This window comes from Anguilla anguilla, chromosome 9, assembly GCF_013347855.1.
Source record: "Anguilla anguilla isolate fAngAng1 chromosome 9, fAngAng1.pri, whole genome shotgun sequence".
NCBI classification, from domain to species: Eukaryota; Metazoa; Chordata; class Actinopteri; order Anguilliformes; family Anguillidae; genus Anguilla; species Anguilla anguilla.
The window spans coordinates 51,259,206-51,286,501 of NC_049209.1; the positions used below are offsets into that span (position 1 = coordinate 51,259,206).

Sequence of the window (27,296 nt, forward strand, 5' to 3'; positions counted from 1 at the left end):
CTCCAATCTTCCAGCATAGGCTGAAGAGCGGACCTCCAGTTTAATGCCTGAGTTGAACTGGTGGACTGCAGAGTGGCTCCAGTGGCTGCCTGTTATAGCTCGCATCAAATTTAAAACATTGGTCCTAGCATACCAGGAAGTCAAGGATTCAGCCCCAGCATACCGCCACAAGATCTTCAAACACTACATGCCAGCCAGATCCCTACGTTCTGCTACCTCAGGAGGCCTGGCACCTCCCCCTCTTCCCACCTGTGCTTCCCGAACACGTCTCCTGTCTGTTCTGGCCCCACGATGGTGGAATGACCTCCCCGTGGAGGTCAGAACAGCTGAGACACTGACCCATTTCAAGTGACAACTGAAGACTAACCTCTCCAAGCTGCACCTCTCCCCACCCCTCCCTACCCCCCTGTAAATGACTGTAAGCTTAGGGTTGTAACTAGGTAGCTGTTTCGTAGGCGACTTAGTTAACACACTTGTCTTAACTACTGCTTGTATTTTTGCATAGACTGCGTTGTTACTGTTCTCGTTTGTGTTAGTGTTAATCAGTTTATCCTTCAGGGTCCAAGTTGAACTATGTGGTTGTTCCCTGCACTTGGAATGGTACTTCTCTCTAGGGTTTTCGACATACTTGTTCCTGGTTATGGTTATACACTTTGTTGTACGTCGCTCTGGATAAGAGCATCTGCCAAATGCCTGTAATGTAATGTAAATGTAAATGTAATGTAAATGTAATGTAATGTAATGTAATGTAAATGTCCTTACAGCTCTGAGATGGCGGCACAGAGCCCAGAGCTGCTGGGTTCTGCTAAATGACAGTTCAGCGACAGTTCGTGTGGATTAATTTAAAAGATTGGAAAATTACAAAAATGTATTTATTTACGGTGTGTAGCTTCACGCTTAGTGCCTTATCGTAGTTTCTGGGCTTCCTGACAAGTAGTCCAGGCATGCTGCCAAATATGTAACCTCCCATGTTTTCAATTGGTTTCCTTAGAGAGAGTTATTGGTGTTCCTGATCTCTTTGCAAAACCTTTAAGTTCACCAGTCTAGAAGGTGTAAAACTTTCTGCGTTAGAAAGGCCGATTTTCAGAGAAATGCACAGAACCGCAGACTCTGTATTTCTCTCCATGATATCATGTATGAAAGCTTCTCAACCCTTATTGAAGTCTCCCCGTGGAGAACTGAATTATTCTTCGACAGTCTGCATTGCTTTGGCTGGATCGTTAGCGACAGATTAAATTATTACCACTGTTCATTTACTGTCTTCTATTACTCGAGTTCTGCACCATATATAAGAAACAAAATGGAGACTTCTCCTTCTGTAATATCTCTTTTGTCCAGCTTGTGCTGGGTATGATGGCTTATAGCAGGAAACACATACAAAAACATAACATAACCCCCTCCCCATCCCACGGGCACCCAGGTGTATCCCTTTCTTCCACAGACAAACAAAAATGACATTACAACAGATGCTCTGGATAATTTTATATAGCATTTTTATGCTGCATCCATTTAAACAGCTGGATATATACTGAATCAATGCAGGTTAAGCACCTCAAGGGTACAACGGCTGTGTCCTACCCAGGGAATCGAACCAGTGACCTTCACACAACAAGACGAGTTCCTTACCCATCATACTACACTGCCACCTCGTTCCATTGTAGATGTACTGAGGTGCAATCTGAAGGGGTAGCAACAGCAGACAACTTGAACTACAACATTAAAATAACGATACGTCGCCATGCCTCCTAGTTTGACTTACCATAACTTTCTGACCTACCCTATGCTTGCTGTGTGAACTGGACTTAATGTGTTCATGGCTATGGATAACTGTAATATAATGAGTATTGTACTTGTGTTCTGTAGTTGTTACAATGAGCTTCAGTATGCACTTACTGCACGTCGGTTTGGATAAAAGCGTCTGCCAAATAAAAGTAATGTAATGGCGCGGAAAAAAAGGCTAACTATTTTAAGGCAGTTAAAATTTTAACACAGAATTTTGTCTGCAGGTCTGCAACGGTCTACTTCCTTCTCCAGGACCTGCTCCTCAGCACATCAAAAATGTCATTAATAAACTCGTAATTTTTCTTCATCTTTATCATCTTCTCCAAGGGCACCTTCCCATTGGTTCGTCTGCGGGAGAAAACAGCAAGCTTACAAATGCCGAATTTACCCACTGATTGTAAAAAAACATGCCTGCTAAACCACTAGAGAATGTCGATCAGGCTGTTTTGCAACACATTACATCCTTTATTGTTCCCTAGAATTTGTTGTCAACGTAAACACTGACTACTCAACTGATGCTCTTTTCAAGTTCATTATATGTTTGCGAGTTTACGCAAAATTCTGATTTTTAATGGAGAAAAATCAACGAGACTTAATTCATCGGAGCCTTCAGGATTTAAAAAAAATTGCTACTGGATTACGGTTTGACAGATCAAAATTTATTTAAATCTCAAATAAGATGTATATTTTCCATGTCTACTTAATGAAATGGTTCAGGGCCACATATGGGATTTTCAATGACCATATGATCATGGGAAAACTGAGACACTACACTAAGTTAGCACAGCATTTTAAAAAACATTTTGCTTGAGATTATGTATGAAGAGTGTATGTATGAATGAATTATGTATAAAGATTTTTATTTTATTAAATTTCATTAATACCAGAATGATCAAAACATTCAATGCTATTTACACACATTGCTCACTGTGCCAGGCCTGATATTTCTACAATTTCTGAATGTGCACAGTTTTATAGCTGGGGCGGTACGATGGTGCAGTGGGTAGCACTGCCACCTCACAGCACACCAAGGTCGTGGGTTCGAATCTCGGCTTGGGGCCTTTCTGTGTGGAGTTTGCATGTGTCCGCGTGGGTTTCCTCCCACAGTACAAAGACATGCATGGAGGCTAATTGGTGCCCATAGGTATGAGTGTGGGTATAGATAACAGATGGATGGAAGGACAAACAGTAGCCTGTCTGTTTGGAGAAACTCAAATCAAAACCAAAACTTGGCAGAAAAGTCCCCTTTAGTATAAAACTAAAGTAGGTGGCATTTGTTATTATTATACATAATTTTAACACTCACCGGTGCAAAGTCTCAACACTAACTTTCCAGCTGTCTTTCAGGAATCGAAATCTTATGTGGTAACCGTAGCGAAGACCCTGCAACCAACAGAAAAACTTATTTAAACCGTAAAAAATAACGGTGGAACTGAGAATAAAACCCCACCAGCATCGCTGCCTACCCGTAACTACAGGGCGTGGTACAGCAGTTAAGCTAAAATTAGTACTAACGAGTAATGGTAACATTTCGAATGAATGAATGAATGAATGAATGAATGAATGACAAAGGACAAAAAAGGTTAGTCTAAACGCACAATTCAATCAATATGGTTACATAAACAAAATAAGCAATTATTTGTGTGTATTACCCGACTATAACTTCACGTTAGCCAACCACATATACAGACTATTAAAGTTTCATAACTTCCTTGCCAAAAAGGCCTTACCAGTTTCACATATGGTTTCATTTCGGAGCGAAATATGTTGGTATTGTCGATGATGACAGGATTTATTCCGTCTCGCATAGCCCGTTTTGCTGTAAGTATTAAAAATCCGAATAAATGAATGAAAATGGTACCTAAGTGTGCCTAAGAGAGACTGAAATTTAGATCATTTCAAGTTCCGAGCGCATATTGGGACTTACCATTCATTATATTAATTCCATGGGCGTAATCCAGTTCACTTTCGTCAAAGTTAACCATGACGCCGCTTGCGTTTTTAAAATAGTCGTCAGTGCTGAATATCGCTCCATGTCCGCCGTATTTTTCATCCAATATTTTCCTGCATAATTGGGTAGAAGGAAATGGCACATTTAAAGCTGGTTGTTGATTAAACTTCTTAAACACCTCTGTAAAACGGCCTCAGATAACGGCCATTGCTAGAACGCAGATATAAGTAAAGAGTGAATTGTATACCGCGCTAATTCTGATTTTCTTGATCCAGGCAGACCCCTCAAAATGTAAAGGTGCGGTCTGTTATATCGTTGTCGACACATCATGCCCAGGAACCGTGAAAAACTGACTCTGGGATAAACCGCGCGGATGTCTGTCGCGCGTCTCGCAGCTCTCCCCCCGCCCTAACTGTTTCCTATCAGTTTCAATATATATTTTTTTTCTTGGGCGCCCAAGTCTGCAGGCTGCGTCAATACATGCCAGCGATTCAACGGAAATCGCGTAGCGGACACGTAGGGACATAGACTATGTACACTTTTGTTAGAAGTCAATATACAATACCATAAAACACGAGATGATCAGATACAAACCCCATTTGCACTGCAACAGAAAACAACCTGGAAGACCACTGCTGTGGATGACCGGAGAATAATTTATATTGTAAATGGACTGCATTTACATATATTGTGAAGAAAATACCCTTTTCAACTGTGGAACATAATGAAGAATACTCTCCATGACGAAGGCATAGATGCGTCAAAGACCGTAAAGAGAAGACTACACCAGCATAATATCAGAGCAAGATGCAAACCACTGGTAAGTCTCAAGAACAGAACGGCCAGGTTAGAGTTGCGTCTATACGTACAAAAAAAACAGGTAAACGCATTCCTTTTGGTACCCGACGTTAGAGAACAGTTAAAAACAAGAGGGGTCGAAAACAGCAAAACGCAACTATGAAGTTGAGCATAATACTTTACATTCCTTCAGCTGTGATTGGGATGGAAGGTATGCCATCCCGCCAAGTTACGCCTTGTTTGAATTTACGATATTCCATACAGTCTTGAACAGAATTACGCAAATGCACAACTAAATTAAAACGGATAATATTTATCATGTATATTCACCAGTAGTGAAACGGCTCGTAAAAAGTTTGCCAGAAATTGGTGCGTTGCTCAGTTGGTCATAATGGGGAACGCGCCCGTTATTACGGAAACGCGCCGTGCAAACGGGATTCGCACCACGTATCCATCTTCCTTTTATTTCAATTCAAATAAAAAAAATTTAAAAAAAACGAACGAATAAAACATTTTATTAAGACAGTAGTTTCTTTTTCCAGATCCACGGAGGTTCTATAAGTACAGCCACGTACGCACACTGCGCTTGTACCCGGACAGAAATGCAGCCGCTGATTCCGAAAACATTTCCAACATAAATCGTTTGAACCGTTAACGGGGAACATATCTGCTCATTCCATTATTGCCCATGTGCCAATTCCAATTTACATCATACAAAATTGTTATTTTATCATCGGTCACCAAGATTCGCAGGGAGAATGCGAATGACTGACTGTATGCAACAATGGACCACGCTACACCATATAAATCATGCATTTTTGTATCGGAATCTAAATGTTTTTGTTGTTGGTTTTTTTTTTTTTTTAGTTGGGTTTATGTGTCAAATACAAATAAGCCTTGGAACGTGATGGAAATCTGTAGGCTATGCGAACCCAGATTACAGAACATTTGTCATTTTCTTTCCTCCAGGCTAAAAACTAAGCTACGTTTTGTCCTGTAGAGAATTATAACTAGCTTTTGATTTTTCAAAAAAGTAGAAAATGTTTTGCTCCGTGAGTAGACAGAGGTAGGCTAAAAACATTGCTAGCCAATCAAAATCTTTTCCATTCGCAGTAAGCACGTGCGCTGGTCTAATTCAATTACAGTTTCAATGGTGGGCACGGATACAATATTATACAACCCTGACTTACTAATATGAATCAAAGTTTTATTCGAACACCCAATACCTACCGGCCTCGTTGGAGACAAGACTTGGCGATGTGAAATTTGGTCGGATCCCCCCTGCCACACCTGTCCTGTTCTCTTGCAATTAGGAGATTGGATGGGGAATGGTCTGGTGAATTCAATTAACCCATGACACGTAATCTGAAGAGAGGAGGGGCATATAAACTGAATTAGAAAAGACGCGTCGAAATCGGATTGTAATGGAGGGGTTTATATTTTCCCCGTATAACTACAATGGCTATCCTGGGTGTGGTCCATATAACCCCGGGGGCCAGAAACTCAGGAATCAAAACTGGACGAAAAAAACGAATATCTACGTGGGCCCCGAGGCCGTGGACTACTTGGATTTCTACAAACGCGCTCAGCTGAGGGCGATCCTGTCCCAGGTCAACCCAAATCTAACCCCTCGTCTAAGAAAAGCCAACACTAAAGAGTTCGGCGTTCAGGTTAACCCCAAGGTGGACGCCGTGGTTCAGTGCTCTCTTGGGCCGAAGACCCTGTTCTACCGCGAGCGAAAATGGTTTCCTTCCAAGTCGCCTGGGACGAGTCCAATACTGCAGAACAAATTCGTCCCCAGCACTCCGGTGACCAACGTCCGTTTTTCCCGCCCCATTGCAATCTACTCTCCGGTCTTCGACAGGCGATTTATCACGCTGCCGGGCAACGAAGGCGAAGGACCGGTCAGAAGAGAGGAAGAATCTGCCGGTGAAGGAGAGAAGCAAAGTGTAGAGGATAAGGCGAAGCACGACGACTCTGGCCAAAATGTCCCGGAAATCCTCTCCTCCCCACCGAGGAAATTCAACTTTCAGGTGAGCTTTTAAAATTTTTTTTATTTATTTAACTGTTTAATTGCTTCGAGCGAAACTTTTTTTCTTGGTAGTAGAAGGGTAATGTTTATAGAGGTGTCAAAAGCAAAGCGCCTGTCATGTCAGCATTTTATTCCTTTCCGTGTGTTTTGAACTGATAACGAAATGCTGCCTATCAAATGGATATTTTGCCTATGAAACCTCATTCACTGCATTGCATGCAGCTGCATTTCTCTTAATACTATAAAATATGCCGACTATTTTGATTTTCCTAGTTCCTGGAACAGAAATACGGGTTTTTCCACTGCGGCAAGTGCAACATTCGATGGGAGAGCGCGTATGTGTGGTGCATCTCTGGAACCAATAAGGTAGGTCTGCCTCCGCTACATCAGCGATGACTGAAACGGACTTAGAAGTTCCACCCCGCTTTGTTCTTAAGCATCTTTATGCATGCTGATTTTTCACTTTATTTTATTGGACTATATTAACATGGTCAAGGAGCATTAGTACTCCAGAGAAGTGGAACATTTTAACCTCATCTCGTGGCATCCTGTGCAAGGCTAAGCCAATCAGATCACGATCACCGCCTGGTACTGACCTTCTCTCAAACGCAGGTGTACTTCAAGCAGCTCTGCCGCAAGTGCCAGGTGGGGTTCAATCCGTACAGGGTGGAGTCCATCCAGTGCCAGGTATCCTTACATGGGGGGTGGGGTGGGGTGGGGTGGGGGGAGCGGGGTGGTGGTCCTGGAGCACAGTGGGGTCTGTTAGTTTCTGATAAAGGTGGACAAAACCTCTCCTATAACTGAGAAACTAGGTGAGTTGAGTTCGCATATAAGAAACGGTTTTAAATGCTGAGTAACTAACCAGCAGTCTGCATATCTCCAGGACCAGGGTTTTTTTATTTATTTTTTTTGTGGGGGGGGTGGGGAGGATTGCTTATTTGACAGGTGGGAGTTTTTGGGATGACTGGGGGTTTAGTTAGGTGGGAAGTCAGTTTGAACAGGAAGCTCACTTTTTAAAGGGCTTTGCCACACTCTTCAGATGTGTGGTGTGTGTGTGTGGGCTGCACTGGGGTGCTGGGCTCGTGTAAAGCGGTTGAAGTTGGCCACTGTATAAAGGCTACATGCCACATTCTGCGTTCAGTTCTGCCCCTTGTCTGATTTTTAATTCTCACTGCTTTTTGATCTTCAATAGTCTGTTGGCAGACTGATTGGTTGACGCTTGGCTGACTGGCCATTGGCCGGCTGTGTGTCTGGCTGACTGTCTATTGGCTGGCAGCGTGGCCATTGGCCAGGTGTGTGTCTAGCCGACTGGCCATTGGCCGGCTGTGTGTCTGGCTGACTGTCTATTGGCTGTCTGCGTGTCCGTCAGGCCTGCGGTCAGACCCGCTGCTCCTGTGAGAAGAGGCAGCGGCACATCGACATGAAGCGCCCCCACCGCCAGGACCTGTGCGGCCGCTGTCGAGGGAAGAGGCTGTCCTGCGACACCACCTACAGCTTCAAATACATCGTCTGACCGTCCCCGTGTGCCACCCTCCCTGCCCGGGCCATCGTCTGAACGTCCCCGTGTGCCACCCTCTCCCTGCCCGGGCCTCCGCACCGTGTCCTTGCGCTCCTGGCCCTGCCCCCTCCCCTCCCCTCCCCTCCATGTCTTTTATAACCTGTCTATGACCAGCTGGAAAAAAAAAAAAACTTTTTGTATCCTAAGTGTGTAAATAAATGAATAAAGTGGATTTATTACAGCAGACCTGGATGGTGTTTGTCAGCATTTTTTTCAGTTTAAAAAAAAAAAAAAAAAACTGAATGTGCCCTAGAACTTTAATGGCAAAAAGTAGCCCTGGATTCCTGTTCTTGTGTACAACATACTTATCGAAATGGATGGGGGTGGGAACTGAAAGTCAGTCTAGGTTCATGGCCATATACTGCAAAGAAGATGATCCTTGAAAGTTAGGGGGGAGGAGCTCTTCAAAGAGTGAAGGTCAACGTCCAAAATGGCAGCTGCACATCCCTTTGGTTTACAAAAGCATGGTGGCTAATGAGCTCTAACGTCTCAGCTTTCCTGGCTCGAGGGTTTGGTTGACCTGTCTCTTGATCATGGGGCTGTGAGTCCCAAACTTTATCAACTTAATTTGTCCAATTGGATTTGCAATATCTGAATGAACGAGAACCAGGTTTTTGTCTTGCCTTGCAGTGTCTAGTCACCATACATTGGGAGGACTGCAGCAGAGGGAAATTGGTGTTGAAAAAGGCAAATTGCTTTTTGGGCCAGTAGAAGCTATTCTTTGAATTGGGACAGACCAGTTTTGAAAATATTTGTAATTTCTAGGTTGTCAAACAGCCTCCTTGTCTTAAATTGATGGATTTCAAACCAAACTGTTTCAGCCTGCAGAGAAACCCAGAGTTTGTTGAATGTTTCAAATAAAAACATCTAAAATAAAAAATGAAAAATTCCAGTTTCATAATATTTCATATATTCTTTACTTTGTTACATAAGTGTACAGAACACCAACCCAGATGACGTCACAAAAGCTGTAAAAGTATTTACACTGTGAAAAAATTCTACTTTGATAGCCTTCCGTGAGGAAGCTTGAAAAATGTGCCATTTTTCTATTTTTTTTTTACATGCAAAAAATTAAAAAATAAAGCCTCAACCACACGAGCAAAGCTCCCCAGCTCCTATGTACAAACACTTCTTTCAGTTAAAATACAAATTTATGTTGAACATTTCTAATACAGTTTAATAGTACGTACAGTAGTCATGCTTGGTAGTTGTAACAGAAAGGACCGCTCATTCTATAAAACTAAATTCAACGCATTTTGGCGTCTCCGATCATATAAATAACCCTAGAAGCACATGGTAATTACACAACAGAGAGCAAACACCGGTACGCCTGTCGGCTTCTCGATAATACAAACGGACCGCCGAGCTACTAACGACACAGCGGAACGCAAGCGACACCCGCGGGAAAGTTCTGAGGACCAATCACAGCCGACGAGGGAGGAGGACGACGCCCAGTTCTGCGAGAAAGCGGGAGCGGCTACAGCGTCGACGTCGACGTGTCTCAGAGCGACTTCGGCGTACGCGCACACAGATAAATACGACGTGGCCAGTGCACGGCGGTCGGATGGTCTGCGTTAAGATGCACGGGACAGACGCGTCTTCACACACTTTGGACCAGCCGACAACAATAATAAAATAAAAAAATTAAAAATGAAATAAATAAATGTCGGCATCCGACGAACCATTTGTTCATTGAGCTCCTCGGTACGGAATGCCATCAGTGTCCAAACACATTCTTTGTGACCGGTATAGTTGAAAGGTCGTCTGCCGAGCCAAACATTGCACATTCCCAATTACCCCCGCCCACCCACCTTCTGTCAGCGTTTAAAACTTTTTCTGAATCTTCCTCAAAAAAAAAAAAAAAAAAAAAAAAAAAACAGAAGTTCGTCCGACTTTGGTATATCCTCTTTGATACGTGTTGCGGAAGTGCGATACCAATCTCGGCAGCTAGGTGCCGCCAGTGAGGCCAGTGCTTCGCTTGACCATCGTGGTTCAGTCTCACTGTCTGACCAGTGCAACGGAGACGGGGCTCAGCAGCGGTTCCGAGCTCATCGCGGTCCCGCGCCTGCCGTCTCTCAGTCCCGTCAGGAGCTGCTGTGCAGCCGAAAGCCGGGGAACGTGTTCACCTTTGGGCCCCCCCCACCAACCCCCGCCCAGGAGAGCCGGGACGGCCTCCCCCAGTTTCCCTAGCACGGGTGCAAGATGTCGGGGCACCCCTACCACGCAGGGGCAGCAGCACCCCCACACAGGATCTAGGGCAGGGGCCGGCTCTGGGGCTGGGATGTGGGTGGGAGCAGGGGGTGGGACTAAAGCAGGAGGGGGCAGGGCTAAAGCAGGGGTCAGGATAGGGGGTGGGGTTTGACTATGGGTTAGTGCAAGGGGTTGAGCTAGATTAGGGGCAGGAAGGGGTTCTAAAGTAGGAGCCAGGGCAAGGGGAGGGGCCAGAGTAAGGACAGAGTTAGGGGGTGTGGCTGGAGTGAGGACAGAGTTAGGGGGCGGGGCTAGAATAGGGGAGAGCGCAGGGGGTGGGGCTGGAGTAAGGACAGAATTAGGGGGTGTGGCTAGAATAGGGGAGAGGGCAGGGGGTGGGTATGGAGTAAGGACAGAATTAGGGGGTGGGGCTAGAATAGGGGTGAGGGTAGGGGGTGGGGCTAGATTAAGGGCAGAGTTAGGGGGCGTGGCTAGAACAGGGGCAAGGGTGGGGGGCGGGGCTAGAAGAGGGGTGAGGACGGGGGCGGGGGCTGGGAATAGAACAGGGGCGAGGGTGGGGGGTGGGGCTAGAAGAGGGGTGAGGACGGGGGCGGGGGGCGAGGATAGAACAGGGGCGAGGGCAGGGGGCGGGGCTAGAAGAGGGGCGAGGGCGGGGGCGAGCAGGGGGACGGGGGCGGGGGCCAGGTGAACTCCTCCTCCTGTCAGAGGCCGGCGCCGGACGCGCTGGAGTCCGGGAGGAAGGCGGCGGCGGCGGCGACCACGCGGTAGGCCTGGGCGCGGCGGGTCATGTGACGGATCTCGCCGTTGAGCTCCATCAGCTTGGCGCAGATGTCGGACAGGTCCTGGCGCGAGCCCACCAGCGCGAAGGAGCCCGTCTGCCCCAGGCTCTGCTGCCGGAAGTAGATGTTCAGCAGCGTCTGCACCTCGTCCTCCGACGGGCTCCCGAAGATGTCGTTGGGCCACACCGTCCTGGAGGGAGAGAGGGAGGGGTGGAGAGAGGGAGGGAGGGAGGAAGGAAGAGAGGGGTGGAGAGAGGGAGAGGGAGAGAGAGAGAGAGAGAGAGAGGGAGGGAGGAGCACAACTTCAGGAACATTTATATATGACAGCAGCACATATATTCACAGTCTGTTTAATAACAGCATACCATAGAGATAAACTGTGATGATAGATAATGGGTGAATGTGTTTCATGATTTATGGTAACAGTGGCCAGGTCTTCAACGCTGGCCCTGGAGAGCCACAGAATCTGCTGGTTTTTCCCCGCAACTTAGAATCAGCTCAGAGAGCAGGTACTGTGTGGGGCGTCCCCTGAATGGTGAGGGGGAGGGGGGTGTGAGGGTCTCACCTGCACTCGCGGATGTGGCGGATGGCGGTGGCGAACTCGCTCTTCCTCAGGCTCTCCAGCACGGCCTGCACGGCCGCCTCGGAGGTGGCGAAGGTGGGCGTGGCAGTGCGCGGGTACGAGCGGGGGGTGAGGCTGCCGCCCACCACCGCCACCGCCGCCATCCTCAGGCTGCTCTTCAGCTCGTTCAGCTCGCGGGACATGTTCAGGAGCTGAGCGGGGGAAGGGGGGGGGGGGTGCAGGTTAGGCACACGGCACGGTCTCCATGGCAACAGTGTGTGTGTGTGTGTGTGTGTGTGTTGGTATGTGAGTGTGTGTGTGTGTGTGTGTGAGTGAATGTGCGTGTGCGTGTATGTGTGTGTGTATATATCTGTGTGTGTGTGTGAGGAGGACCCTGTACCTCTGGGACGGAGCTGATGGCGTGGACCTGACCAATCAGCTTACAGTAGGACTGAAACAGCAACAGCAGCTGAAAGTGGAGCTTGTAGAGGCGTTGACACAACTCCAGTTGCTGGAGGGACAAAAACACACACACACACACACACACACACACACAAAACCCCATGAGCATAATGTCACGTCACAGTATTTTGTACACTTTATTCAACAACCAACATGTGCATTTCATGACTGAGCTTGCATTCCAACCAATAGCCCATAGCCAACATTCGTATCGGCTGTGTTTTGAGAATCTACCGTTAAAGCACTAATCATTTAATATTAGAAACCTTTTCACTAATTCAGAAGCAACTCTCTCCATAGCAAAGTACAGAGCTGGATTTATCAATTATGAATTTCATTTAGAATTGCATTTATTGTTGTGTCACATGCCACTTCACAAAAGGAATACCACCATCTTGCATTTTCTCTCAAAGCCAGTAATATATGTGTAGCACATTGGTGGAAGGATGCTGCACCACAGCAAAAACATTAATGCAACAGTGTGGCAACCTTGTGACCCTGATGTATGGAAGCAACATACTTCTAATAATTAATAATCATATAATGACAGCGTTTAAAAAAAAAATAAAAAACACTGCAGCTAAATGCAAAACCTGGTACACGGAGAAAAAAAAAACCCAAATTCAGCGTAGACCGACAGGATTGGAGAGGAAACGTTCAATGGAACTTACTGCCAGAGATTCCATTTGCTGCACAACAAGAGTGCGGCAGGAGAGGGAGGAGTTAAGAGAAGGAAGAGAGAGAGACGTCAGTGTCTAGAGCATGCACAGTGCAGCGCAACCAATCCACAGCCCCGCAGCGTTAGCAGTAGCCAATCAAATGGCTTCATTTCATAAGTACATGCAGAAAGAGGACACCGAGGGACAGAGAGAGATCAAAAGAGAGAGAGAGAGAAAGAGGAAGGAAGAGAGGGAGAGAGAAGGGAAGAGAGTGAGAGACAGAGAGAGAGAGAATAGCTGAGGGGGATAAAGACAGAAATTTGTCATCAAGTGATGGTGTGCCAGCAGACCATCCAGACACTGAAATGGTTATTGTAATTTTTAAAGCATTTTTTTCCAATGAAATAATCACCACCATAACTGGTCTTTGAAAAATAACTAAGGACAGCCATCTCTAATGCAGTCAACCGTGACGTTGTTGTGACTTGATTTGTGTTTGATGTAAACAGTGGCTATGGAACTATGCCTGTGTACTGTCATACGAAAGAAAGTATGGCTTGAATTAGAGATGGCGAGAAAGAACAGTGAGAAGGAGCGAATGATAGAGGAAAAAGAGCAAGGGATGGAGAGAGTGAGTGTGTGAAGAGAGATTAGGAGAAGTTGAGTGTCACACTGTCACCCACACACTTAAAGCTTTTTTGGGGCGGGAAGTTGTGGGTTAGGCGGGGCAGGAAGTAAGTTAGACTTTTCCAAGCGAAGCAGGGAGCTGCTGGTCTTATTGAGGCGCAGGAACTTTTTTTTGGGTTCCCCCATTTTATGCCATGAGGCGGCACAGAGGACAGGGACCACAGAGTACAGCGGGGGTCCCGGACCCTGGTCCTCGAGAGCAGCAGGGTCTGTGGGGGTCCCCAAACCTGGTGCTTTAGAGACACAGGGTCTGCTGGGGTCCCCAGCCCTGGTCCAGGACAAACACTGGGTCTGCTGGGGTCCCCAGCCCTGGTCCAGGACAGACACTGGGTCTGCTGGGGTCCCCAGCCCTGGTCCAGGACAGACACAGGGTCTGCTGGGGTACCCAAAATCTGATCCTGGCTATTGACCTCTTTATTGTTCACTCGACCAATTAATTGACAAATTAAACCGGATCAATTAAATTTAAAATAAACTGGGCAAACAGATTGCATAGATAAACTCGGTTCCCCCGGTTTCTGGGGTCTGAATCGGCAGTGGATTGTAAGGTCAAAATGGAAACTAGCCAACATTGCAATTCTCTGGGACTAAGGTTCGAGGTTTCGTTTTTTTTTTTTCCAACTCTCTGTAGAGGGGCAGCCTCATGGCATCTGAAGCCTTGTGAATTGGGGGGGGGGGGGGGGGGGGGGGGTCATGTCTGCAGCTCCACTGGCTGAAACATGTCACATGACCAGGTGTGCAGAAGCAGGCCCCCCTGGCATGGCCGAGTGACCTCTGACCTCTCTTCCTCTACTCTCTCCCAGTGAGGGACGATGGATAGTTCCTTTGACAGCTTTCGCACGAGATTGGCACACAGGACTGTGCTAACCATTCAAAACACAATGCTGAATCCCCCCTCTTTCTTAAAGGCATTAATAAAGCAAATAAGAAGGCATTTTCAGGGTGGGTTTCTGTGGAAATGTGTTCCCGGACTTTTGTGTTTTTGGACGTTTGGACTGATCATGCTGTGGAGGCAGAGGCCCCTCTGGGGGCTGAAGTCCAGGCTTGATGGAGGGCTGGTTACTTCCTCATCTTTAGGGAAACCAGGAGCCTAGATTATGTGTTCCTGTTCTCTCCTGCCTGAGATGACATGGCTGAGTTCAAAGGTCACATTGGGAGTGGAATGAGGAAGTGAGGCATGTGTGCCCCGTGTGGCATGTGTGTGTATTTGTGTATGTGTGTGTGTGTGTGTGTGTGTGTCTGTGTGTGTGTGAAGGGGAGGGAGCAACCAGGAGCCGACACACAACATTCTCCAAACATTCCTGTAACACAGCGCCACCCGGTGGCTTGAGCTTGTTACTGGCAATGTCAGAATGCAGTGTGCACTGATGTAGCGATCGACAGATACAGAGAAAATGAAAGTATTTCACTCACAAGGCTACCACAGACAGAGTGATTGACAGGGAGAAACAAAAGATCGGTTGGAGTGGAATCTGGTGCACTGTAATGTGCAGTGACAAGAGATTAGAGAAAACTAATTCCACATATGAGGTCAAGCTGTCACTTTCTGATTAAAAAACTTTTTGTATGAGTTGTAACAAGTCTATTTCAGAGGACCACTGTTGTAATAGAGCCATGCAATTTCCTCAAGAGATCATTATTTTGTCTCTTTGGTAGGAACTGCGGCCTAGTTTCAAGTGAGTTAGTCCTTAAATTCAAATTCTGCACTGCTAGCTACGCCCTTCTCTTACGGGGCAGAAACAGCAGGTGGAGACGCTCTGTCCCCGTGAGCTGAGGGCTCAGGTGAGCTCCAGGTGACCGCGGTCGGACCACGTTCCCTACCTTCTCCTCGGAGTCCCCCGGCTGGCAGGTGATCACCCCGATCCCTGAGCCCCTCGGGAAGGTGGTCTTGCAGTTCCGCAGCCACTGGGGAAAGAGTGGGAGGAAGAGGAGGAGGAGGATGAGGAAGAGTGAGACGACCAGGGCCCTGCGTTGAAATACCTGATATTGGGCTTTTGATGTATTGATATCAGCTTGTTGATTTATCTGAAATCAGGTTGTTGATGTATCTGATATCAGGCTGTTGATGCATTAGTACAGTGGAGTTGAGGGTGTCTGTGTCAGTCTTGCTTACGGAGATGGCTGCTTCCTCCCGGTTGTTGTACGTGTCCAGGTACTCCTGCAGCTCCAGCACGCTGAACTTCATCTTTTCCAGGAGCCCGTAAGAGAGGATCTGGAAGAGGTTGTAGAGAGACAGGAAAAGGCAGGAACTTGAGCTTTCAGTCCCGAAAACAACTCTTATTTAACCAATTTCTGCTCCATTTATATTTCAGATCAGGAGGATGTAGACAATCGCATGCTCCGCTCCTGAAACACATGGTACTGCAATGACACAGCCTGGCAGACAAGCTTGCGCCTGCAGCATCAGGGCAGAGGAGAATATAAAAGAATAGAATAGAATGTCTTAGATGTGACCTGTCCACACACTGGTACAGTGTCTCAGACGTGACCAGTCCACACACTGGAACAGTGTCTCAGACGTGACCTGTCCACACACTGGAACAGTGTCTAAGGACTCAGGCCACCCAACAACTATTGACAACAACATGAATATCATTTTGCGGAGTACGGGGCACAGGTCACTCACGGTGTCTGCATCCACGTAGAGGGTGGGGCACTCCGAGCAGGTCGTCAGCATCTGGGACGAGCTCACAAACTTGGAGCCGATGCCTCGGAGACCGTCGCCAAGGTAACAGGCAGCGTCGTGGGTCAAGGAGCAGAATTTGTTCTGGATGTTCTGAGAAGGGAGGCAGTTACTTTGTGATGCCTAATTTAGTCGAGGTTAACAAAAAAATCAATATTTTTTTTTGTTTTATATATAAAAATAAATGTTTATATAGTATTTGTACTACCTGAATATGATAATACATATACCCAGAGCAATGACACATCCCTGCTTAATGAGATAGTGCTCCCAAGTGTAAGATATTTTAATCCTAACAGCGTGTAATATGAAAAATATGCATGCATCATTATTATATATATGTGTGTGTGTTTGTGGGTGTGTGTGTTCGTGCTGTTGTATGTGTGTGTCAGTGCTCATCTTTTGTCAGTCCAGAAATCCACCGTATTCCTATCTTTTAAACTTTATCCCGAGAGACCGCGTACGCAGCCCTTTCCAGGTACCCCACGCAGGCCTCACCTGGAAGAGGGAGGAGAAGACGTGGAAGGTGTAGACGGCGCAGGACCCGTCCGAGTCGGACACCAGCTGGCTGAGGTGGCACCGCCACGCCTCCTCGGCGTCGTCACACGCGGCGGGCTGGAACGCCGCCAGGATGGCGGAGAAGAAGGGCGAGGGGGGCGGGGACCGGCGGGACTCCTGGAGCTCCTCCCTCTCCTCTCCTGGGCTGTCACCACGGCAACCAATAATGGGAGCAGATGGGGCGCAGAGTCAGGGAGCGCGACGGCGCCACACGTAGGCCGTGTGCGGAAACATGGAAAACATGTCCATGCACAGAGACTCCTCTCAAGAGTAACAAGTCCCCATAAGGATGTGTAGGAGTCACAGGTCCCCATTAGGATGCATTACAGTAACAGGTCCCCATAAGGACGTGTAGGAGTCACAGGTCCCCATAAGGATGTGTTGGAGTCACAGGTCCCCATAAGGATGTGTAGGAGTCACAGGTCCCCATAAGGATGTGTTGGAGTCACAGGTCCCCATAAGGATATGTTACAGTAACAGGTCCTCACATGGACGTGTAGGAGTCACAGGTCCCCATAAGGATGTGTTGGAGTCACAGGTCCCCATAAGGATGTGTAGGAGTCACAGGTCCCCATAAGGATGTGTTGGAGTCACAGGTCCCCATAAGGATGTGTTACAGTAACAGGTCCTCACATGGACGTGTAGGAGTCACAGGTCCCCATAAGGATGTGTTGGAGTCACAGGTCCCCATAAGGATGTGTAGGAGTCACAGGTCCCCATAAGGATGTGTAGGAGTCACAGGTCCCCATAAGGATGCATTACAGTAACAGGTCCCCATAAGGATGTGTAGGAGTCACAGGTCCCCATAAGGATGTGTTGGAGTAACAGGTCCCCGTAAGCCTGAGTAATAGTTGTTTCGGCCCAGTGACTCAGCCCCTACCTGGGCAGGCATTGTGGGTCCAGGTCAAGCTCCGCCCTTTGTTCCCTGTGCTCCGCCTCCAGCGAGAAGCTGTCGCTGCAGTCAAACCCCGCCGGCAGGTCGTTGGCGGAGAGGGACAGGTCGTCCTCGTGGACGTTAGTGTCCTCGTCCTCGGCCAAAACCTCAGCCTGATGGGAGAAAAAACAAACGGAGCTCAGAGACGAGACCAAGGGGGTCCAGGGCAGCTAAATGCACACGATCCCTAACCACTGTGTTTCAGCTATGGCAAATACACACGATCCCTAACCACTATGCTTCAGCTATGGCAAATAGACGCAATCCCTAACCACTATGCTTCAGCTATGGCAAATACACACGATCCCTAACCACTATGCTTCAGCTATGGCAAATAGACGCGATCCCTAACCACTATGCTTCAGCTATGGCAAATAGACGCGATCCCTAACCACTATGCTTCAGCTATGGCAAATACACACAATCCCTAACCACTATGCTTCAGCTATGACAAATACACACGATCCCTAACCACAATGCTTCAGCAATGGCAAATACACACGATCCCTAACCACAATGCTTCAGCAATGGAAAATACACACGATCCCTAACCACAATGCTTCAGCAATGGCAAATACACACAATCCCTAACCACTATGCTTCAGTAATGGCAAATACACACGATCCCTAACCACAATGCTTCAGCAATGGCAAATACACACGATCCCTAACCACTTAAATTTTTTTTTTTTTACCAAAATCAAGATATACACACATTATTATTATATTCCAGAATAATCTCAAAAGGTGTTTATTTTCACTGACCTTATCCCACAATCCTCGCTCAATCCTTGCAGCCTTTTCTGTTCATTTTCACACTTCATTCTTTTTGAGTGTGTCTAAATTGTGCCAATTCAGGAAAGCCAGGGGACTGGATGTCCCATCTGCTTAAAACACCCCCTCTCAGCCACAGGCAATGTGCACGGATTTGTCACCCAAGCCCCATAAAAGATTTGTTTTCTTGAAATTCCGTATTTTTTGAAGCTACACTGCACCCCACACCAGTTGTACACATTGCCATAGCCACTGAGAGGGCTAGAGAGAAACCCTCTCTTGATACCCACAGAGCCCCCTAGAGGTCAGAGGAGAGAACTGCTTAGCCTCAGCAGCTGAAGGGTTAAAAATCAGCAGAGGGGGAAAGAGAAGCTAAAGCAGATAGATTAAGATTTTGAGTGTAGAGCATTGTTGCTGGGAAATGCGGCTATCTTAGTTCCAACCCCACCAATAGCTGGACCTTGCCATTCCCTTTTATAGGGATATGTATATACAAGAAAGAAAAAGTGACAGAAATCCAAACCAAAATCCCAACACCCAATATCAACCACCCTTCCCCCTCCTCCCCTCCCCCCCATGCCACCCTCCATCCCAGAAGCCCACGGGAGACGGGGCGGGAGTTTCATCGGGCCGCGCTGGCGAAGAACTCCACTATGGAGGTGCGGTAGGGGTGGGGGTTGGGGTAGGGGTGGGGCTGTCCCAGCAGCTCGGACAAAGCGAAGCCCGTATTCACCCGCTGGGCGGGGTCCTCCGGCTGGGACGCCTCGAAGCTGGGGGTCCGGGCGTTCAGGGAGTGGGGGTCGGCCGAGGTCGTGTCGAACGAGGTGGAGAGGGAGTCCGTGTTATTGGTCTCCTCGGAGGGAGAGAGGTTCATGGTCTGCGAAGAGAGAGAGCGATGGTAATATGTACGCGTGTGATACACACGCACACACACACTGATACTACACACACACACACACACACACACACACACACACATATGCTGATACACACACACTCACACACACACACTGATACTACACACTCACACTCACACTCACACTCACACTCACACTCACACACACTCACACTCACACACACTCACACTCACACACACAGGTCTCCCTAGCTGTGACAGTACCTGGCTGGCAGTGAGAGACTCCTCCTCCGATGACTCATCGGAGTCCTTAGCGAGGCTGGGCGTGGTGTCTGAGTGCTGACTCTCCTCCAGGAGCTCCTGCAGCAGGTCTGCACTGTCCAGGGAGCGCCGCCGCACCCCCCAGTTAAAGTTATCCACACTCTCCCCCTGCAAGAGAGCAGAGCCCCCATTATACACAAACACACACACTCACTCATACACACACACACTCTCCCCCTGCAAGAGAGCAAAGTCCCCATTATACACAAACACACACTCACACTCACACATACACACACACACACTCACACTCACTCATACACACACACACTCTCCCCCTGCAAGAGAGCGCAGAGTCCCCATTATACACAAACACACGCTCACACACTCACTCATTGGTACACACAACATCCCCACTCACTCATACATACATAAACACACACTCATTCCCTCATACATATACACACACACACTCACTCACATATACACACAACATCCCCACTTAGACACTTACTCATGGGTACACACACACACACACACACACACACGCACACACACACACACGGTAGGGCAGGGTGCACTGAACGCTCCACTGTGTGCAGGCAGGCTCACTCTGTGTGTTTCCTGTGACCTTCATGCACAAAGCATCCTGGAGCATCATAGCAAAACACCAACACATAAGCAATCTCTTTGGGCTTGCGACAAATACACAAATACATACACTAATCAAACACAATTCACACATATTTCCACTTCATAAACACTTAGGTGTTTACCAGACACTTGCACCCAGACTGACTCACACAGGAATATTATGTTTTGGTTTTATATTTTTAGGCATGGATATTTGCAGGAACATTAAACAAGGTAATTTTTGGTTTTTAAATCCTACTTCAAAAGATGAGACCGTATCAGACCTGGGTCACTTAATTATATGAAATACTTTAAACCACTTAGACACCAGCAAAATACCTGCAGATGAATGAAGTTTTTTTAAAAAAGTAATCAATTTTCATCTGGAGTAACCTTATTTCATATGATAGTACGTTTTGGTTAGCATGTTTTGTAGCGAATTCTCTGGGATATGCAGAAAAAATTCCACCCTGCAGCTAAAGAGTTAAAGTATTTCAAGTACTTTCCTGGCCCAGGTCCAGTACGTATCACGTGACACGCAGTGCCAAACAGAACCGCAAAGCAAACCAGCGGTGCTCGAGGTGCTGACTCATGTACCAAGCTCATGCACACAAAAAATAAAGCTCTGTCGCGGGTCGCCATGGCAACAAGTCTACTACGGCGGAGGAGGCGCCGCCCCTCCGCCACGCGCTAAGCACACTGGCGGCTGGTTAACCGGGCCGAGACTTACCTGGAGCTCCTGGAGGGCACGGAAGAGACAGAAAGAGAAATGGCGTTAAACACGGAGAGAGAGAGAGAGTCTTTCATAGGTCCACAGTGCTTTCATTTGGACAAACTAACGTTGCCACAAAGGTGATTTTTTTCTTAATGCTGCTACAGTGCTGAGCTAGCCATGCTAACAGCGCTAAAACGCTAGCGTCAGCAAATGTTGTGAGCCCTGGTGCAAAACGGACGAACTGGCAGCGTGGGGGGGGGGGGGTTGGGGGGAACGGCTTGCATCCGCACTCAGCAACTCCTCCGTTGTCAAGTAACGAGGTTGTGCAACAAAAGGACGTCAATAACAAGGAACGCCACCGGAAATCCCCCCTCGCGGCTACGCTAACGCGCCGCCGCGCAACCCGACTCGAGGAAGCGGTCCTGCAGCGACGCGTACGCGATAAAAAGTGCCACTGCCGGATTTATCTAAAAGGGGATTAGGGCGCTAGTATGCTCAGCGGGGGGGGGGGGGGGGGGGGGGGATTGAGAAACAGGTCAACTTCTGCTTTCGCACTATGCAAATGAGCTGAGCTCCAGTTTTTTGGCGGTTAATTGGAAAGCGCTGACATCGCTAACCCTTGTTAGGACAGTGCATTTCCAACTCGTGTTCCAATTATGTTTCTCCCGAAGGAACGAGCACAACTTTACAGCAGCAGCAGGGGGATGTTTTACACCCGCTATGCTCCTCTAACATCGCTGATTTTCAAAAAACGAAAGACCAGGACATTCCTAAGCCAGCCTAATATGCTAATTGGCTCCCCAGCAAAAATAGTAAAATCAAATGTATTATTTTGGGGCCTATCTCTGGATCTGTTCGAAAACTGGACATATTTGAACGCTGAAGCTAAAAACCTACAATGTCTAGGAGAGAATCTAGTGAGTTATAAAACTGTGTTTGTCCCGGTCTCGGGTTGTCAAAGAGATTCATGGATTTCCTGTCATAAAGCAGGGACCTCAAATTGAAATCAGGAATCTCAAACTCAAATCATGGACTTCAAACTGAAATCAGGATTATCAAAGCTTGGGTGGCCACTACATTAGCAAGTTTTTGGTGTCTTTGAGCACTCAAGTTCTTAAGCTACTGATTGGCTAAATAGTATTATTCCCCCTTGCAACCATAATCAGCGGGTGGGGCTACAATGAGCTGTCAATCACTGGCTTGTCTGACCCAATCAAAAGTTACGGTCCTCCACGGCAAAACACCTGATTGGTTCGAATCAGTGAGTCACTGATATTACACAGTAGTCCTGCCCTCTTTGGGTTCCATGAAACAGCACTCTCTCCTCATTATTTACAAGGTCTGAAATCCCCCAAAAAAACCCAGAATGCCTGTCATAGATAAACAGATTCCCGATTGCGCAGCGGCTCAGCTCGTGCTAACGTGCTAACAGCCGGCCTAACGTTCTCCGTTTTTCCCGCCACGCTCACCTCCCCGTCCTCCAGCTCCACGTCCAGGAAGTCGAAGTCGCGGAAGACGCGGAACTGCTGCTCGGAGGCGGTGTCGTCCATGTTCTCCGGCTCCCTGCCGCCGTCCTCCGACGACACCAGGCTGGGCTGGTGCTCCATCAGGTCCAGATCCCCGCAGGAGGAGAAGATCACCTGGGATGGAGAACCGCCAAAAACATCACCGCCCTGCTGGACAGCGCCGGTATCAGCGTCAGTAACAATACCGCCATCTGTATCAACATCACTATACCATATACACCAGTACAGCAACACCAACCAAACGGCGAGGCTGGAGTACTAAGCTAGCTATGCGCATGGCTGCAAAACAACTGATAAAAAGCTAGTACAGAGAGAGAGAGAGGGAGCGAGAGAGAGGACAAAAAAGAGAGAAAGAGAATAAGAGGGAGACAGATGGATAGAGAGGATGAGGGAAAGCAAGAAAGGGAGAGTGGGGGGAGAGAGGTAGAGGAAAGAGGGAGCGACTAGGAGGTTAAGAGAAAGTGGGAAAGAAATAGATGAAGAAAGAAGGAAAGAGGAGGGAGAGAAAGAGAGAGATGGAAAGCGACAGACACACAGGATGGCACTTGATCACACCTGCTGTTTCTCATTATCACTTCAGCACCCAGACCTTCTGCTTCAGTTGAGCTTAGTCACCCACACGCCATCACCCACATGCTATCAAGCACATGCTATCGAGCACACACCAACAGACACACCAACAGACACACTAACAGACGCACGCCATCGGGGACACGCCAAACAAACACACGCCAACACACACTAACAGCCTCATGTTAACAGCCACACACCAACAGCAACATGCTAACGACCACACACTAACAGTAACATGCTAACGACCACACGCTAACAGCCTCATGTTAACAGCCACACGCTAACAGTAACATGCTAACGACCACACGCTAACAGCCACATGCTAACAGTCACACGCTAACAGTAAAATACTAACGACCACACACTAACAGTCACACGCTAACAGTAACATGCCAATGACCACACGCTAACAGTCACACGCTAACAGTCACATGCTAACAACCACACGCTAACAGTCACATTCTAACGTTAACAGCATGGCGTCTGCCCATCTCTCTGTGCTCCTGTAGTCTCCCTGTCACTCCGCTGCCTGCTAGCATCATGTTTTAAAAAAAAAAAATCAGTTGGCTCACCGACGGGTTTTTGGTGAGTCCCACTTCCTGTCCGCACAACGACAGCACATTGACAAGTTTTTCCCGTGTCCTCTTCTGAAAAGGAGACAAAGAGAGTGAGAAGTTAGCGGTTGGAGAGGCTCGCCAAGTCACGTGACACCTCTGGTACATGTGACTGATTTGGAGAAAAACTAGTTTTAAAAAAAAAAACCCAAACAAAGGTTCAGCCATCAAGCAAAATGAACGGCCTTCCCTTACTTCCCATGATCTTACCCAAGACTGTCTTTTGAAATCAAATTCCTACCTTTCTCAAAGCTAACAATAATGTTGTGAAAGACTTTCTTTCTGGAGGGTGTGAGCTCTGTTCTAAAACAGTTTACAGTTTTGAAGGATTCGCACTGTCTCCCTCCCGAACACAAACAGGCAGAACCCTGAAACAGCGGTACTGAACCCTCAGTCCTGCTGGTTTCTGTTTTGTTGTCTTAGAAATGAGAAACTGATTTAGACGCAGGAAACCATGTGAGGTGAGTTAACGGTCTAATCAGCAGCTTTAACTGATCAGTTATGTGCTGAGTAACACCGAAAACCAGTAGACCCTGCGGCTCTCCAGGATCAGGGCTGGGGATCCTTGTTTCAGATGGAAACTAGTTCAAATACAGTAAAACACAGAGGGTGTGCAATGCATTACAGTAACTATTGTAAATACAGTAATATATTGTGAGTATGCAATACATTTACTTGACTTGAATACCGCTAATTATAACTAATATGGTGTGCCAGTGGTCTACAACCCTCGTCCTGGTGAGCCATAAGCTCTGTTGGTTTTTGTTTTCCCCTTAAAATCAGCACCAAATTCACACCCAATTAACCAGGTGAGGGGAGTTAACCGTCTAATCAACTGCTCTAATTGATTAATTAAGTGCAAAGTGACCACAAAGAACCAGAAGATCCTGGACCACATGCCTTGCGACTCTCCTTGACCAGGGTTGAGAATCCCTGGGCTAAAACAACGACCACCTCACAGCAAGTAGTGTTGCGGAAAATCCACCCCGCCCACCAAATCCCCTCCATGAGAGCGCCGCCCTGCAGGACAGCGGAGGTCCTGCGGTTTGGGTACCACACTCGCCTGTGAGGACAGCGGCCTCTTCCAGCTGACGGGCACCAGGACGTTGTTGGAGGTGGAGCCGGACGAGCCCGAGGAGGTGCTGCGGGTGACGGCGATGGCGCGCGTCTTACCGTCCCGCCCCGCCGAGCCCTGCAGGTCATCGTACCGCCGGCCAATCACCGGAGTCTGCCGAACGCACGCGTACACGCACGGTTAGGCTCACACACTGCGGCTACAGGAGGCTACTACTACACACACGCACACACACACACACACACAAACACACGTACACGCACGGTTAGGCTCAAACACTGCAGCTACAGGAGGCTACCACGCACACGTACACATACAGACACACACACAGTGTGGTGTTTGGCGTATAAGTAAAGCACAGTGTGGTGTTCAGTGTGTGGGTACACTGTAAATGGTGTGAGTAAAGTGTGAGTAAATCACAGTGTGAGTAAATGGGGTATGATGTGAGTAAATGGTGTATGGTAGTTCCACGGAGGCGTACCTCGGAGATGTCGAAGTGGAAGTCCAGGGTCTTCCCCGGCAGGGCCTTGGAGGAGCCGTCCCACACGCGGCTCACCTCCATGTGGGACAGGTCGCCATGGGGATAGGAGGGCAGGACCAGGCTGGCCGAACGCGACACCACCAGCTTCATGATGTTCAGGGCCTCCTTCCAGTGTACAGTCTGCAACGCACACATACACACACACACGCTTTTATTCTCTCATTAGTAATAATAAAAACTGTTAAGTTGTAGTAAAAATAGCTGACTGTTGCATCATCATCGCTAACACAGGTGAATCAACAGGAGGTGAAATGTACGCCTCTCACCTGGACAAACTTCTCGATGGTTTTGAGCACCTCGGCGTTGAAGGGCTTGAACTGGATGCCGCTGAGGTCCATGTGACTCAGCAAGCTGTAGATAATCTGCAGGAGGGACTGCTGCATGCTGGGAAGGCCTTTGTCCAACAGCTGCCAAAAATAGCATGAAGGTCAATCTCCCCAGTGGAGCATATGAAATGTGCGATTCACTCATTACATAGATGATGTGGGGAATCAATGGGGGCAGGAATGCAAGGGATCATTTCAGATGTAGGGAGTCCGTTTTTTGTGGTAATTTGACCACAGCACAGAAGCGAAAACCTCTCCTCTTCTGAAAAATGCCATGGGATCTTCATCGACTTTATCGTTGCTTTAACCCTTTGAAGAGTAGGTGTTTTGGAATGTTCTTTCTTTCAAAATTCTAAGCCAGTGTTCTAGAATCTTTCAATTACCAGCAGTGATTGTGACATCAGCATTAGAATGTTTCTGTCAAGAACAATCTAATCACGTATTTGTGACCTCACACCTTAAAGGGTTAACTCTAATCTCTTTCAGCACCTTCTACACTAAATGGCACCCATCTCTGTGCTGAAGTATCGGATGTTTTTTTTTCATTTGGTCCAAATCGGAAGTGTGCCCACTATTGGCCTGATAAAACCTCTCCCAGGAGCAGCCGTTATCCCAAAGGATTACCCACCCAAGTGCTAATCAAGCCCAGCTCTGCTCAGCTTCAGCAGTGATTCAGAGGAATGGCTACACGGTGGCACAGCTGCTGGCTAATGTTCTAGCGTCCTAGCGCTCCATCAGTGATGTAATCCCAGTGTGAGGCTAGCGCTAGCTCACCTCGGCCATGTAGGTGACCATGCTGAGGGTGATGTCGGCGAAGGCCTCGTGCAGGTAGCGGCACACCACGCTGACCCAGGAGAAGCTGTCCCGGGTGTAAGAGTGGGTCTTATACAGTGTCATCACATGGGCCAGGTGAGACAGCTTGGTGTTCTTCTCCTCCAGGCACACCTGAGACACACACATACACACACACACATGCATGAACACATGAACGCATGCATGCACACACACACGCACATATACACACACATACACACACGCGTGCATGCAAACACACACACACACACGCACACACATCCTCAGTCAAACTCACACATCTATTTACAATCAGAGCTCTAAAATAATATTTATACAGATATCTAAGAATATTTCCCACTTTGCTGGTTGCAGGTAAGTAATCCAGGGTGACACAAAAAGCTTCCATTTGAAAAAGATGCTCTCATCCAGAGCAGCATACACAGCTTACATTATTTACACAAAATCCATTACAGTCCACACAGCTGGACATTTTTACTGAAGATATTCAGGTTCATTGCTCAAGAGTACAACAGTAGATCATCCCCTGGGAATCAAACCTGCAAGCTCAAATTTACAAGCCCAGTTCTCTAACCACTATGCTACACATCCACTGTTCTTTAACGCAGCTGCAGTGTGAGGTCACAGATAATATTAAATATTAATATTAAATATCAGAGAGCACGGAAGCCATCTTCTCCACCCAGGAACACGCTGATGGGCAAAGGGTGGATGTGGACAAAATGGAGGCTGAAAGTGTGGTCCCCACCTGCGCGATCCTCTCAGCGCTCTCCTTGCAGAACTGGGTGGGGCAGTCGAAGTTCTGGACCAGGTGCGGGAGCAGACAGAGCACGTTCAGCGGGAAGCCTGCCGAACGGAGGAGAGGAACGCCGTCACGAATTTCACCAAAGTGCTTCGTAATTTAAACCCTTTTTTCAAATTTTCATTCTTACA

The 27,296-nt window shown here is 47.7% G+C and overlaps 3 protein-coding genes across 14 annotated transcripts in view; 1 reads left to right on the forward strand and 2 right to left on the reverse strand.

The window, feature by feature from the left end:
• Positions 1 to 1,473: 1,473 nt before the first annotated feature.
• Positions 1,474 to 4,158, reverse strand: LOC118235114 (NEDD4-binding protein 2-like 1). Its single transcript, XM_035432146.1, has 5 exons — positions 3,981 to 4,158; positions 3,710 to 3,846; positions 3,513 to 3,601; positions 3,089 to 3,165; positions 1,474 to 2,130 (listed from the first exon to the last, which is right to left on the reverse strand). Exons 1-5 carry the CDS (start codon positions 4,061 to 4,063, stop codon positions 2,019 to 2,021), a joined length of 498 nt encoding a protein of 165 aa, XP_035288037.1. The 5' UTR covers positions 4,064 to 4,158; the 3' UTR covers positions 1,474 to 2,018.
• Positions 4,159 to 5,921: 1,763 nt separating this feature from the next.
• zar1l (zygote arrest 1-like) lies at positions 5,922 to 8,307 on the forward strand. 2 transcript variants are annotated; one of them, XM_035432145.1, is made up of 5 exons: positions 5,922 to 6,564; positions 6,837 to 6,929; positions 7,176 to 7,250; positions 7,933 to 8,076; positions 8,119 to 8,307. In XM_035432145.1, the coding sequence occupies exons 1-4, from the start codon at positions 5,956 to 5,958 to the stop codon at positions 8,074 to 8,076; spliced, it is 921 nt and encodes a 306-aa protein (XP_035288036.1). In that variant the 5' UTR covers positions 5,922 to 5,955; the 3' UTR covers positions 8,119 to 8,307. The 2 variants fall into 2 exon arrangements, with proteins under 2 accessions (XP_035288036.1, XP_035288035.1); XM_035432144.1 differs by having other exon boundaries at positions 7,933 to 8,307.
• A 2,659-nt stretch (positions 8,308 to 10,966) lies between these two features.
• The window catches only part of fryb (furry homolog b (Drosophila)), an 84,632-nt gene continuing 68,302 nt past the window's right edge, over positions 10,967 to 27,296 (reverse strand). For 3 of the 11 annotated variants that reach the window (XM_035433973.1, XM_035433966.1, XM_035433972.1), the window contains exons 45-63: positions 27,112 to 27,209; positions 26,325 to 26,495; positions 25,491 to 25,631; positions 25,165 to 25,344; positions 24,672 to 24,836; positions 23,567 to 23,641; positions 22,365 to 22,571; positions 20,911 to 20,919; positions 19,551 to 19,715; positions 19,164 to 19,307; positions 17,603 to 17,769; positions 16,663 to 16,867; positions 16,108 to 16,257; positions 15,595 to 15,693; positions 15,303 to 15,386; positions 12,807 to 12,824; positions 12,074 to 12,184; positions 11,677 to 11,885; positions 10,967 to 11,301 (exon numbers count right to left, since the gene is read on the reverse strand). In XM_035433973.1, the coding sequence (XP_035289864.1) occupies positions 11,034 to 11,301; positions 11,677 to 11,885; positions 12,074 to 12,184; positions 12,807 to 12,824; positions 15,303 to 15,386; positions 15,595 to 15,693; positions 16,108 to 16,257; positions 16,663 to 16,867; positions 17,603 to 17,769; positions 19,164 to 19,307; positions 19,551 to 19,715; positions 20,911 to 20,919; positions 22,365 to 22,571; positions 23,567 to 23,641; positions 24,672 to 24,836; positions 25,165 to 25,344; positions 25,491 to 25,631; positions 26,325 to 26,495; positions 27,112 to 27,209 (2,666 nt within the window). In that variant the 3' untranslated portion in view covers positions 10,967 to 11,033. Of the gene's footprint in view, positions 11,302 to 11,676; positions 11,886 to 12,073; positions 12,185 to 12,806; positions 12,825 to 15,302; positions 15,387 to 15,594; positions 15,694 to 16,107; positions 16,258 to 16,662; positions 16,884 to 17,602; positions 17,770 to 19,163; positions 19,308 to 19,550; positions 19,716 to 20,910; positions 20,920 to 22,364; positions 22,572 to 23,566; positions 23,642 to 24,671; positions 24,837 to 25,164; positions 25,345 to 25,490; positions 25,632 to 26,324; positions 26,496 to 27,111; positions 27,210 to 27,296 lie in introns of those variants that run through there. The other 8 variants (XM_035433967.1, XM_035433970.1, XM_035433971.1 and 5 more) reach the window with 8 other exon arrangements.

Bases quoted from the DNA above. Each gene is read 5' to 3' on its own strand.
- LOC118235114 (XM_035432146.1), bottom strand. From the start codon at position 4,063: ATGATGTGTCGACAACGATATAACAGACCGCACCTTTACATTTTGAGG. The intron at 3,166-3,512 runs GTAAGGCCTTTT...TGTTGGTTGCAG, and splicing joins TGAAACCATATGTGAAACTG to GGTCTTCGCTACGGTTACCA. The intron at 2,131-3,088 runs GTGAGTGTTAAA...TTTCTCCCGCAG, and splicing joins AGTGTTGAGACTTTGCACCG to ACGAACCAATGGGAAGGTGC.
- zar1l (XM_035432144.1), top strand. From the start codon at position 5,956: ATGGAGGGGTTTATATTTTCCCCGTATAACTACAATGGCTATCCTGGG. The intron at 6,565-6,836 runs GTGAGCTTTTAA...TGATTTTCCTAG, and splicing joins CGAGGAAATTCAACTTTCAG to TTCCTGGAACAGAAATACGG. The intron at 6,930-7,175 runs GTAGGTCTGCCT...TCTCAAACGCAG, and splicing joins GCATCTCTGGAACCAATAAG to GTGTACTTCAAGCAGCTCTG.